Source organism: Phodopus roborovskii, unplaced genomic scaffold, assembly GCF_943737965.1.
Source record: "Phodopus roborovskii unplaced genomic scaffold, PHOROB, whole genome shotgun sequence".
In the NCBI taxonomy this organism is placed as follows: Eukaryota; Metazoa; Chordata; class Mammalia; order Rodentia; family Cricetidae; genus Phodopus; species Phodopus roborovskii.
The window spans coordinates 23,624,957-23,638,843 of record NW_026126434.1 but is presented as its reverse complement, the minus strand read 5'-3'; the positions used below and the strand labels follow the sequence as shown (position 1 = coordinate 23,638,843).

The 13,887-nt window shown below is 47.0% G+C and overlaps 1 protein-coding gene and 2 non-coding genes across 6 annotated transcripts in view; all 3 read left to right on the top strand.

Moving 5' to 3' along the window:
* Trpm2 (transient receptor potential cation channel subfamily M member 2) overlaps positions 1-9,649 on the top strand; it is a 45,501-nt gene extending 35,852 nt beyond the window's left edge. For 3 of the 4 annotated variants that reach the window (XM_051187007.1, XM_051187009.1, XM_051187008.1), the window contains 10 exons: positions 39-130; positions 758-841; positions 1,359-1,516; positions 2,251-2,327; positions 2,620-2,721; positions 4,982-5,068; positions 5,860-5,965; positions 6,613-6,714; positions 7,830-7,946; positions 8,766-9,649. In XM_051187007.1, the coding sequence (XP_051042964.1) occupies positions 39-130; positions 758-841; positions 1,359-1,516; positions 2,251-2,327; positions 2,620-2,721; positions 4,982-5,068; positions 5,860-5,965; positions 6,613-6,714; positions 7,830-7,946; positions 8,766-8,912 (1,072 nt within the window). In that variant the 3' untranslated portion in view covers positions 8,913-9,649. Of the gene's footprint in view, positions 1-38; positions 131-757; positions 842-1,358; positions 1,517-2,250; positions 2,328-2,619; positions 2,722-4,981; positions 5,069-5,859; positions 5,966-6,612; positions 6,715-7,829; positions 7,947-8,765 lie in introns of those variants that run through there. The other variant, XR_007834682.1, reaches the window with a different exon arrangement.
* LOC127224438 (Z6 small nucleolar RNA) lies at positions 5,919-5,972 on the top strand. Its single transcript, XR_007834715.1, has one exon. It is a non-coding gene; the product is annotated as a Z6 small nucleolar RNA (small nucleolar RNA).
* On the top strand, positions 6,579-6,656 carry LOC127224437 (Z6 small nucleolar RNA). Its single transcript, XR_007834714.1, has one exon. It is a non-coding gene; the product is annotated as a Z6 small nucleolar RNA (small nucleolar RNA).
* Positions 9,650-13,887: the final 4,238 nt, after the last annotated feature.

The following is a 13,887-nucleotide window of genomic DNA, read 5'->3' as shown; positions in this document are numbered from 1 at the left end:
GCAGGGTCCCTAAAGCCTGTCTGTTTGTCCTCTGTCAGAGTGGACAACATGGTGGATCTGCTGGACATGGACCGTGTGAAGAGGTCGGGCTCCATGGAGCAGAGGCTGGTCTCCCTGGAGGAACAGGTAGGTTGGAAGTCAGGCCTAGTGGGGCATTTTGTGGTGTGGTCACACTGAGACCAAGAACTCTGGGGGAAAGATGCAGAAATGGAAGTCCATCAGAGATGGGGGAGATAGAGACAGAGGGAAAGGGAGAGGCAGACAGACAGACAGACAGACACACACACACACACAAACACACACACACACACACACACACACACGCATGCATTCATAGGGCAGGGGGAGATAGAGACCGAGGGAAAGGGAGGGAGAGACAGACAGACAGACACACACACACACAGAGAATTGTTCATTGAAAGGAGCACCTTCTTTATTCCCTAGAAAATTCTACCCAAGTATAGAATTTTGCTGCCGGGCCACCCACAGGTTTGAATAGTGAGGCATCCACATCAGTACACACTTCTGGCAGTCCCAGAGTATCCATGGCTCTCTTCAAGGCCACCTCCGAGACACTGTCTTGGGACTATGTCTTAACTTTGACTGAGGCCAGAGAACCCATGTCAAGTTCTCCTCTGAGGCTGTATGGCCAAACAGGTTGCCTGGGTTACTTGGGGAGTGAGACCAGGCCATGAGCCACTGCGATGTGAACCACAGGTGTCAACTTAGTCTTTCTTGGTACATGCCATTCAGGTAGCTCAGACGACCAGAGCTTTACACTGGATCATGACAACCCTAAAGGACAGTGGCTTTGGCTCAGAGGCAGGTGTGCTGACTCTGGGTAAGTAGATGGTCTCTCTGTCGCTTTCTCCAGTAGACTGTGTGGCTCTGAGTCTGAGGGATGGGTTGGCAAGAGAGGCAGTTATAGGGGTTTTGGTTGTAGCTATCTTGATACCCTACAGGGCCAGCTCTCACCTCTGCCTATGAGCTGAGCAGGTCTCTCCTGGCTTGAGCAGTTACTGGATTCCTGGGGGCAGCATGCTGTGCCTCCTTGACTTCCTTCTACATATCTTGCTGCAATGTTGGTGGGGGGTGGCAGAGAACAGTTCTAGGTGACTGAGACCATCATGTTAATCAAAATATAGAAAGCAAAGCCAGTGAGGAAGTGGGCATGAATGGTCTTCCTTAGGTGTGACTGGCCCATAGGGAACAAACTTGCTCTCATTAATTGGACAAACCCTGTGAGGTTAGCTCACTGCTAGGTGATGCTGACTAACTTTTTGTCTTTCCATTGCTGAGATCCCTGGGATAAGAAGTGGGGTCTTAGGGCTGACATTCAAACATGTGTCTGTTTCTAGCATCCCAAAGGGCCTTCGATGAGCCAGATGCTGAACCAAGCATCAGAAGGAAAGTAGAGGAGCCAGGAGATGGCTACCACGTGAACGCCCGGCATCTCCTCTACCCCAATGCTCGCATCATGCGCTTCCCCGTGCCCAACGAGAAGGTGCCCTGGGAGGTGAGTGTAACACTCTTATGTGAGCCAGCACAGGAGGGGCTTGGCTCTGGGGAGGATAAGAGGACCTCCCGTGTTCTTAGTGGCCTCTACCCACTACAGCCTCTCTGGCCATCTGAACGTTTGGTAGATGAGGAAACTAAGCAAGGCATGAGAGATTAAATTAGATGAACCATATAGCCAAAAATCCCGCTGAGGCACCCTGATCTTACAGAATCGTGGCCCCGGAAAGGCTCTGAGGCTCCTCACATGCTCCAGCTGCCCTGGGCCTCTCATCCCACCCATGCCTTCTTGTTCTTGACTCATTGGTTCCCAGTGAGCGACTACCATTCCTTTTTTGAGTGCCAGGCATAAGAGAGACCTATACACAGAGACAGGGATAATGGCACTGGGGTGTTCACCTGCTTGCTAAGTTCTTCTGGAACATTCCAGGCTGAAGCTCCTTTCTCACTCTTTGCTGCATGGATCCTTACCTCTCGGGATCCATGCAGCCCCTGTCCCACCCCTGGAAGGTTTCACACCATCCATTGCAATGCTTGGGCTGGTCCCATTGTTCATCTGGAATTTTCTGTGAGCTCTACTAGGGCTGGGAGATGCCCATGCACACTTGGGGGAGGTCATTTGGTCCTGGCTGGGTAGTGGTCTTGGCTATAGCTGCTCTTGGGTCCCATTTGTAGCACCCACGCCTAGCTTGCCTGGAGGTAAAATTCTGAGGAAGCCCACTTGTTCTGTTGTAGGCGGAGTTTCTGATCTACGACCCGCCGTTTTACACAGCTGAGAAGAAGGACATGGCCCTCACAGACCCTGTGGGAGAGTGAGTGGCCCTTTCTCCAGAGGGATCCCCAGAATTCACCTGGGCCAGGCCCAGGGCCAGGGCCAGGCAGGGTCTGCCTCGTCAGCCCCAGGAACCCCAGGGCAGCTTTTCCTGTCCTAGGCATAGCTCATCCTGACAATGGACATGACTTGTGGTCAGAGGCTCCTTTGAAAGAAAAGGCCTGTGGTCACTGAGTTTGGGCCACCAGTGGAGGCTGAGGCCCTGTCCCCTAGGTATCTCTGCTCTGTCATCACCTTCCTCTTATTGGGACATTTCTCTTCCTTGCCCCCAGCATGGCAGAACCTCTGTCTAGGATCAGTTACAACGTTGTGGATGGACCAACAGACCGCCGTAGCTTCCATGGAGCCTATGTGGTCCAGTATGGACTCCCCTTGTGAGTATGCTCGGCCTTAGCTGGCATTAGTAAGCTGGCACTTCTTCCTGGTTAAAGCGAGTAAGGGAAAACCCAACTGTGTCATTCCTCAGAGTTTGCTCAAGGTACAAAGCCTTTCTTTGTACCTCTCCTGAGCAGGCTCCTGGATCCACCCTACCTGGGTCCCTAGTGCATGGGTCTATTGGTACCTGGGGACTTTGACTCATGGTTGGTAAAGTGGGGACCATGGTCAGGTGTAAGGAGAGCACTCTGCTGCCAGGCCGGTGGGCCCACATTAAGGATAGTGACCCTGCCCAGAATCTATGATGGGCTCTTTACATGAAGACAACAGACCCATAAACACCATTGTGCTTCCAGATGTGGCCAGCAGAGGGAGGAGTGGAGCAGAGGATGCTGTGGGGCCCGAGGGAAGGGGAAGGCAGGCAGCTTTTGGAGAATGGACAGAGGGTGGGCTATTGTCCTTGGAGCCAGAGGTTGGAACAGCAGGGGAGAGGCAGCATGAGACAGCCCAGGGCTCTAGCCTGGGTATCCTCACGATGGGACCATGATGGATTGGGTGAAGAGTGCTTAGGAATGAATGTCAGTTGCGGGATGAGTGGGAGGAGGAGCAAGGCTGAGCTGACAGGTGCTTTCCTGCTGTCACCACAGCTGTGTAGGGACAGATGAGCGGGAGGGACCTGAAGGGGCTCAGGGTGGCCCTGTGTGTTTGTGCACGTGCAGAACAACCCCATCACTCTCCAAATTTCTGAGGCAGGAGGAGCTCACCAGCTGGTTAGACTGACTGGTCAGTGATCCATCTCTGCCACCACCCCTGGGAGTACAGGTGTAGCTCCCGCATCCCCTTATTTACAAAAATTCCAAGGATTTGAACTTAGGTTCTCATGCGTACATGGCCAACACTTTTCCTACTGAGTCATCTCCCAGCCAGCCCCAATAGTTTTTATAGAACCACATACTTATGTAGTTAGGACTCGAACTGTTGTTTCATTATATTTTCCTGGATATAGTTTCCATCTGTGAAATCATTGGCTATGTCTATGTTGCTCATAATAGAATACTGAAAGCTAAGTAGGTTATGAAAAGGTGGAGTTTTGGCTCATGGCTCTGGCTCAAAGTCAAAGGCTTGCATCCAATGATGCCTTCTTGGTGATGGAGACTGAGGAAGTGAAGGATATCACATGGCTAGGATTATCTGTGAGAGCTATCAATCACTTCCTGAAGGCCCCACCTGACCCCAAGACCCCCACATATCTAATGATAGGGTGGATCTGATGTGAGCTTTGCTGGGGACAGGTGCAAGTCACAAGGAAGCTTATCCTCTTGTCATGAGCCACACAGCTGAAAGCTCAGGGTGGAGAGGAGGTGCTGGGCCAGTCAGCTTTCTATCATTCCGGAACACCTGGGACCACCAGCTGAGAAACAAAGAACTGTCACTGTGGCCGCGGTTTGAAAGCTTCTAGTGCAGACATAGGTGACCCTGGGGGGAGGTAACCTCATTGTGGCAGGGTGTGTGGTGTGGAGGGTGCTCCTCACTTCATGGCTGGGAAGCAAGAGAGAGGAAAAGGAAGCTGGGTTTCTTTGTCACCAGGCTCATCTCCAAATGGTTCCCCCTCCCACTAGCTACATGCCCCATTGAGTGATGTGGGACCTCAGCTGAGCACTTAGAGAAGGGAGAGAAAGGGAGGGAGGGAAGCTGGCTGGGCATTAGGAGCTGCTGAAGGAAGCAGAGCCCGTCCACAGGTAGTAAATGTGGGGTGGTGGACTGGCTCATGTATGGGGGAGGCTGTGCCTGTCCTGTGGCAGCACAGGGGTGTGTCTGTTTTGTGCTGAATCCCTGAGAACCACCAATCCTTAGGCCTGATTTGGAGTGGGGTCTGGTGGAAGGAGAGAGAGTAGGGGAAGAGGGTCCTGGCCCAATGAGAGTTAGCACTCTGTGCTCCAGGGGTACAGTGGAGCCTGTGTACCCAGTCTGGTCCCTCCAGCCTGGCTTTAAGCATAGTCACAACCACCAGACATAGGCTTCTGGGTGTTTAAGCCTAGCTGTGGAAGAGGGTTAGCCATGGTGGTTGCACACTGACCGCAAGTCCTGGATTCACACTGTGGCGATTGCGGAGGGGTCAGGATAGGTCGGCAGAAGCTGGTATACTATCTCTGCTATGCCCATTGAGACTTGGCCCCACCTGCCCATGCCCACCTGCCCATGCCCCTGCTCAAATATCTCTATCAGGTGGAGTGGCTAAGTTATTCCTTTCCAAACTAGGAACCCCATGGGCCGTACGGGATTGCGTGGACGAGGGAGCCTCCGCTGGTTTGGACCCAACCACACACTGCAGCCAGTGGTTACTCGGTGAGCCCCATGTCTGGCATCTGTACCTTGGTTCCAAAGATACCCCCACCCCCATGTGTTCTGAGAGCCTACAGAATGGCTTTGATGATACTTTGTGGAAGCCTGTGGAAGAACATATATATACCCTGTGCCCTACTCTCTTTGAGAAAGCCCAGGCTACCTCTTTATCCCTGAAGGCTGCTTAAGTTTCTTAGTCCTTCTACAGGGTTGATAATCTGTCTAGAGCCTCTACTGAAAAGTTATAAAAATTGCAAAAACAAAACGAAACACCAAAAAAAAAAAAAAAAAAAAAAAAACCACAATCCCACTGAAATGTTAAGATTTAGAAGTTTTCCTCCCAGGGACATGTACCTATCCACACCACACTCTTACCCGCACACCCATGTGTTCCCCCCTCAAGCCTTTTTATAACCACAAGATGTTTCTGCCCCTGGGTCCTGCCTACCTTCTGGGCAGTGCTGACTAGCTGCACTTGGCAAATCCCCGGGAGGTCCTAACCAGGGCTGCATGGAGCCCAACAAAGCACTGGGCTCTCAGGGCCAGAGAGCTATGGCTTTATTATACAACTGGGTCTAAGGCTGGCGATGGACCCCTGTGGGTTTTGTCTCTATTCTGCCTGGGGGTCTAGGTGCTTAGGGAAGATGGGGGGGCAGGAGACTGTCGGGTGGGGCATGGGCTGTGCAGGAGGCAGCAGTGGGTCTGATACTGCCTCCAGGCGCAGCCAGCCCCTGTCAGCTGCTCTGCACAAGGGCACCCGTGGCCCTGCAGGTGTAAGTGGGTACCCCCTGTAGGTGGAAGAGGAACCAGGGTGGAGCCATCTGCCGGAAGAGTGTCAGGAAGATGCTAGAGGTGCTGGTCATGAAGCTGCCTCACTCTGAGTACTGGGCCTTGCCAGGGGTAAGCCAGCCACCTTATCTGACCATTCCACTCACTGCCTGAATACCAGCTACCCCCCAGTCATTGGCAGGGACAGTGACAATCCCCACATCCCATCACCCTGGACGAGCCTCTTGTGAGCTCTTCCCTGGCTTCCCCACAGGCTCCCAGTCTGGTGTATCCCAAGCCAGTCTTCCCTGGGTAGCAGAGCTCAGTATTGGGACAACTTAGTACTGGCTTAGACACAGATTGCCTCTCCACCATTCAGATTGAGTTGAGCCCTAAAGGCAGAAGGGGGGGATGTTTAAGGGTTAATGGTGGGGTGTTAGACAGGCCTTTGGCTTGGGAACAGTATCTGGCTGTAGGACTGAAGGTGGGATGTGGGAGGGCTCAGTTGCCTTCATGGAGTCACAGTGGCGGTCCCTGTCCATTGTTAGCCCCATGCTCCTGCTCAGGCTGTAGATTGCTAACGCGGATGGTGGCTCTGGGCAGTATCACACAGCCAGAGAGCTGACTCGAGACTGACAGACACCGCCGCCTTCAGCTTTCCAGGGGGGCTGGCTGGCTGCCTACACTGGGCAGGTGGCCAGAGAAAATGGGTTCCTGGATTGCCTGGGATCCAGCTTTTTTGCCTTGCTGACTGGCCTTTTCCTCCTCTCTCTGCTCAGGGATCTCGGGAGCCAGGGCAGATGCTACCACGGAAGCTGAAACGGGTCATCCGAAAAGAGTTCTGGGTGCCCTTTGAGACCTTGCTGGTGCAAGGTACAGAGGTAGGGCCCACTCACTGTGCATTAAGCCCTGTGTCTTGAATTCCTGTTTAGAGTCCCTGCATGCCAAGCAATGCCATCCTGGATCCTTGGGCAGGGCTGATGCTTGCTCCTCTATAAGATACACCATCCTCCCTAGCCAGACTCTGTGCACACAGACACGTGCATTCCCGATGGATATGGGCCATGAGCAGTCTATAACCTGCCTCTTCTCAGCAGCTGAGATACTGTATTTAAGTCCAGATTTACAGATTCATCTTCCTGTTTGTCGAGACTGACAGATGCCTGCATGTACTGTGAGCAATCTCAACAGTCCTCTGGGGGTGGTCCAGCTGTTCTCTGTCTTAGATATAAGTGATGGCTGGTGACACCTGCTGTTTCCTAGAAGTCCACAATTTTGGATGGTATCATCGGCACAGCACCTTCCTGGACACCACTGCCACTGCCTTCACTCTTACAATTTAAACCTAAGTTCTTCTCTTACTAGAGTAAAATTCATATAACATGAATCTGGCGTGACTCCATGGTTAAACATGGACACACCCAGCAACAGGGCAGGAATGCTTGCACCATACCCTCTTTAGAGAGCCCAGGCTATCCCCTTTCTCCTGGAGGTGGCTTAAGTTTCCTGGGATCTTTCCCTAGCTCCACCAATTTCCTTACATTTTGGTAAACATTTTGGTAAACTCCTAAAAACTCTGTGGCCACCATCCCTATCTACTCCTAACATGTCTGTCTCATCACCCCAAAAGACATGCCCACACCCTGGGGTGCCATCTGCTTTTATCTTTAGGATTGATGTTCTGCACTCTCATTTTGAGTGGGGTATGGAGCAGTGACCTCTGCTGTCTGGGTTCTCCCTGAGCAGAATCCTTGAGGATGAGGCCTCTGGAGTCCCAGTGCAAGCAGCCGGGTCCTTTGCTTGACTTATGACAGAGGCCAGTGGTGGGGTCAGGGAGGAAACGTATTGGGCCACCTCAAGCAGGGGGGCCCAGGTCAGGGGGCTGAACAGGATGTTGAGACCCTGCCTCAGGAGGAGCTGAGCTCTTCCACAGTGGGCTTGGGGAGTCAGGTCTCCATCCCTGGACCAGATAGCTCACTGCTGTTTTTGCCTCCAGGTGTACAAAGGTTATGTGGATGACCCAAGGAACACAGACAATGCCTGGATTGAGACGGTGGCCATCAGCATCCATTTCCAAGGCCAGAACGACACGGAACTGAAGGGGCTGGAAGAGGTATGAGGACAGTATGCACATGGTGGAGACTCTGGACACGCCTCAGGGCCCTCTCGGTGGTGGTCTGCCCGTGGGTGGGGAGGCTGAGGCAGGTGCTCATCCTGGAGGGACCAAAGTGGCACCAGGGTGCCACAGTCGGGGCCTGCACTCAGATGGTTTGGGGAGGAGATCCATTAGTCACATTGCTGTGACCAAATACTTGAGAGAAAGCCACATTAGGATGGGTCTCTCTTGGCTCACAGTTACCATGGCTGGAAGTCACGGCAGCAGAGCATGAAGCGCTCAACTCCTCCTTATGTACCCCAGGGCCTCATCTCAGGGAATGGTGCCACCCACATTCCGAGAGGCTCTTCCTTCCTTAGTTAATCCAGTCTAGACACCCTCTCGTGGACTTGCCTAGGGATTTGTCTTCAAGGTGATTCTAGATGCTGTCAAGTTGAAGTCAACATTAACCACCCCAAGAGGACTTGAGGACCATGTCCAGATGGCCTTCTCCATTCCCTGTGCCCTCTCTATGGGACATTTGTCCACTGGCCCTGAGAGCAGTTCCTCCTCACTGCTGCTTTAGAACCACTGTGGGAAAGTCACACTCTTGAAATCCAGGTTATCATGGCAGGACAGAGACCTCTGAGTAAGGTCACATCTCCTTCATTCACTTTGGTCTACGGGTCCCAACAGGGCCAGCTGAGGCACCCAGAGCAGTTGATCTTGTGTCATACAGTGAGGTGGCCATGGGTGGGAGGCAACATGGTAGGCTGCATCGGTCCCTGGAGCCTGAGGATTCAAGTTGCTGGGTGAACATACTGTTTGTCCTTGCAGAACTTGCACACCCACGGTCCAAAGGAATCAACCTGTGGCCTGCAGATATCTACTGAATGGCAGGTGGTGGATAGACGCATCCCCCTGTATTCAAACCACAAGACTATTCTCCAAAAGGTGGCCTCGCTGTTTGGAGCTCACTTTTGACTGGCATCTGGTGGAAGCTACGGAGGCAGGAGTGGCCATCCATCAACGGCCCCCAATGCTTGAACTGCTTTACCTTGGTCTGGGTGGTGGGTTGGGGTATTCGGTTGTGGTGCTGGGTCAGATGACCATAGGGATCTTAACAAGGCCCCAGAGGTGCTGTCCTGAAAGCCATCTCTGCTACAACAGGAGTATTACACAGCATGAGGACAGAAGTGTATTCAGTGGCCCTCATGTGCCATAATTCCCTCTACTTGAGCTTTATGGGGCCTTGTCCAGCATGATGCTGCCACTACCCATAAACTTCTGGGAAAGGCAGGGAGGGCTTTGAGTTGGATGACTGTTATTCCTAGACTTCAGAAGTGCTCCTAGCTTCAGCTGACCTGCTGGTTGCAGAAAGTCCTAGAAGATGACACTACATCATGTCAGGGCCTTTAGAGGAATGCACCATTGAGAATGATACACTTTCTCTGACAGGGTGGCCTATGACTCAGGGATTTGTATTGGCTACAAGATCAACTCTGCAGCCTGGTGTAGGGGTGGGCATTGCTAGGGTTTATTGGGATGGGACAATAAAGGACTGGTATGTGTTGTTTTTCTTTAATTGTTGCTGCCTTTTATGCCACAACTATCTTATCCAGCAACTGCCACTCCACCACAAGAGCTGATGTCTGAGGAAATTCTGTTCCCTCAGGCACCAACTCTTTTGAAGCTATTAAAGATTTAAAGGCTGAGACAAAATCCTGCTTCCCAGAGAGTCTGACCAGCAAGCACTCAAGTTTTTTTCTTGTCCCTCCATATAAACCCTTTTCCACCTGGCTCCTCCCTACAACTTCCTGTTCCAGAGCATAAGCAAAAGAAACACACTTTAAAATATTCTACAATTATAAATAAAACTGTTCACAGTAAGAACAATTTTTGAGTAGAGTACATTCACAATGTAATATAAATTCCAGTTCATTTGTATCTGGCAAATTAAAATACCCCATTATCCCATCAAATCTAGTCTTCAATTCCACCAAAGACACCAGAAATATATTATTTATAGTCTTCAATTCCACCAAAGATACCAGAAATATATTATTTAAAGTAATTAAAAAGTGCATTACAAATGAGAGACATCTGACTGCCTGGACGGTCACCCAAAATTCCTTCACAATGCTGGGGCATCCAACTTAAGCCTGCAGGTCCATAGTAGCTGGCAAATTTTTCAATGAAGCAGGAATTATGACTGTCCTGCCTATACTGGAAGTTTGTCAGTCCCTTTCCTCTGTCATGCAGGATGTTTGACAGACTATTTTTGAAGGATTGGCAAAGTCCAACTGTCTTTTTCCTGTGACCTGTAGGATGTCTCCACAGCACATTGTCATCAGTTAAAGGCAAGAGCAGTTTCTTTGCCTAGTAGCTAACTTTGCCACAATGAAAGCAAACCCCATAAAGAGTCTCTTCAATGCCCATCTTCTCTGAAGTAAATTGTCACAAAAATCTTACATACCTATTTAGCCTAGAAAACATATCTACAAAACTTATGACTACTAACTTAGGTTTCTTGATTGTCCTATATAGTTTATAATAGCTTTCAAAAATGAGAACTTTATCTTAGATTTTTAAATGAACTACATAGGTACAATACCTTAAATGAGAAACATATGTGTCAACAAAACACTTCAGACAAGAAACATATATACAATGTACCAAAAATATCTTAAAAGTAGAATATATACATAATATAGTGTATTGTAAATTTGTATCAATCCTTACAAATACAAAATATTTGAGTTCAGTAGTTGCCTTTTGTTTGTAATAGATTCAATAATCTACCCTATCATCCTGTCATTCCTATATTCTCCCTGTTTTTCCTTTTTTTTTTTTAAGAGATCCTTGAATGTAGTATCTATCATTTGCATAATTTCCTCTCTTACCGATAACGATAAATAGCCCCCATAAATTACATGCATCCATAACTCACCAAATGACCAAATTCCATTCTCCCTACCTCTTAGAAATGTGGGCATCATCTCCAAAATTACTTCCTGTTGTTTGGGGGCACTGGTACCCTGAAGAGACTGAAATGTTGGCCAATGGCATTACAGTGATCCAGATAGAATCGCAGTGGGGCCCCATCATCCTTTTAGAGACCAGAGATTGCTGTTAGGAAAATTTATTATTCACTGTGGAAAACTTAAACATATCAAAATGAAAAGTTTAAATTTTAAGATAGTAAAATAAACATGAGGGGAAAGAAATTTGTTTTTCTTCTGTCTCATGTGAAGGCAGAGACTCTGAGTTTTCTTTTAACAAGCTTTGGGTTTACAGAAGGAGAAAGCCACACTCCAAAGTTTTGGTTTAAAATTGAGGTGGGACAACAAATGTTTCAAAGGGTAAAGAGATTGTACCCTGTAGAAAATAATTATACCATCATGCCAAATTGTTTGTTTTCTTGATAATTTTTTTCTGGACGTTTCCCCCTTCTTTAGATTTCTATTTGTCTAAAAGTCCTTGATGTCTTCATGATGGACATTTTTATTGTCTTATATCAACAAAAACAAAACCCTGCCCTAATCCCAATTTGATGAGTTTTTCCTTTTGACACATTAAATCTCCTCCTTTGCTGGATGATGGTGGTGCACTCCTGAGGCAGGTTGATCTCTGCGAGTTCAAGGGCAGCCTGATCTACAAAACTACGCAGAGAAACCTGTCTTGACCCCCCCCCCCACAAAAAGAACCTCTGTTGATGAACTATCACTTCTCCTGATCAAGAGGTCTCCTGTTCTAATTGAATCTTTATTAATTTTGATCATTTTCCTTTTCCTGTGGAAACAAAAGTAAAACCCCTTCCCCAACCTGGTTTCCATTCTGAGGTCTACAATTCAATGTCTCTCTGCAGCTGTCATTCCTTCCTCATTAGCATTTAGAAAATTCAGAGTTAATAAGGCATAATGCAATCTATCTCTGGGGGTCTTTATTACTCCCTTTCTATTTATTAAGCACTCATTTTAAAGTTCAATTAGACCTTTCTATAATTGCTTGTCCTATAGGGTGATGTGGTATAACTATAATATGCTTTATAATATGGAAAAAATAGTTTCATTTTAGTAGACATCTGCTGGCGCATTTGTGTGGTAACCCCATAATGGCCATGACTTTTAATAGGTGTGTAATTACAGAATCAGCCTTTTCAGAACTCAAAGCAGTCGCCCATTGAAACCCTGAATATGTATTGTATCTATGTTATAGTGTAGGTAATTTAATTTTCCAAATTCTGAAAAATGAAACACATCCATTTGCCAAATTTCATTTTTTGAGTATCCTTTGGGTTATTTCCTAAAGGTAGTGGAGTTTGATTACACAAGAAACAAGTAGGACGTTTTCTTATAAATTCCTTGGCTTGTTGCCAAGTGATAGAAAACCCTTGCTATTGACATGCTGTTTTCTATGAAACTCTGAGGCCACTAGCACATTTCCTATTAATAATTGATCAATTTCATTATTATCTTGTAGTAGAGGGCCTGACAGACCTATACTGGGTCTGATATGTGATTGACATATATATATATATATATATATATATATATATATATATATATATATATGGGATGATTCCTATTCCTGATTATTTCCTGTAGCTGTATAAATAATGAAGTTAATTCTGACTTATCAGGAATAAGTTTGGCAGTTTCGACATGTAAGACAACTTTTTCTGCATATTGAGAGTCAATAACTATATAAAGAGTTTCTGGAAAATCTAATAGTACCGTGAGAACAGCATACAGTTCTGATTTCTGAACTGAATGATAAAGGCTTTGAACCACTTATTTTTCCTGACTTATAAACTGCCTTTCCTGATTTATTTGCATCAGTATAAATTATAGAGGCTCCAGAAATTGGGGTGCCTTTTACTGTTTTATAAACTGATATCTCTTACTTTTTGGATATTTGTTACTTATTTCTCCCAGAAAATTACTGCAAGCTCTTTGCCAGTTTTCATTTTCTGCCCATAATGAAGCAATTTCAGCATTAGTAAAAGGTACTACGATTTCTGCTGGGTCCATTCTTGTTAATTGACCAAGCCTTTATTTTATTTTTTTATTTTTCGAGACAGGGTTTCTCTGTGGTTTTGGAAGCTGTCGCAGAACTTGCTCTTGTAGATCAGGCTGGCCTCGAACTCAGAGATCTGCCTACCTCTGCCTCCTGAGTGCTGGGATTAAAGGCTGTATGGCACCACTGCCCAGCAACCAAGTCTTAATTTTCCTTTTAAAATCAACTCAGAAATCTTTTCCACTTATGTCTTTAATTATTTACTCTGCTTATGTGGTAAAAATATCCACTCCAAGATAGTATCCTGCCTTTGTATTAAAATCCCTGTAGGGGAATGCATAGAACGTAAAATAACTAACAAGCTCTGGATTCAAACAATCCACATTACACCCTGTAATTTCTTTTCCACCAAAGCCAATTATTCCTTAGCTTCAGCTGATAATTCTCTTGGCCTATTTAAGTCCTTACCACCTTCCAAGGTTTGAAACAAATTAGTCAGTTCTTGAGTTGTTACTCCAATAGTGGGTCATAAATGGGAAATGTCTCCCAGAAAATTTTGAAAATAATTAAGAGTCCTCAATTGATCTCTTTTGATTTGTACCTTTCATGGTTGAATTTGTTATAAACTTATATTATAGCCTAAGTAATCAATAGAATCTCCTCTTTGTATTTTTTCCAGAAGCAATTTGTAATCCCCAGCAAGAAAAATTTTCTTTACTTCTTCAAACATTCTTTCTAAAGTACCTACATTTAAATAGGCTAATAAGATATCATCCACATAATGGTAAATTATAGATTGAGAAAACTGTACACAAATTATCTCTAATAGCTGTGGTATAAAATATTGGTACAGGGTGGGGTTGTTCAATATCCCTTTCAGGAAAACCTTCCATTGATATCTCATAACAGAATTACTATAAGTAGGTACTGTAAAGACAAA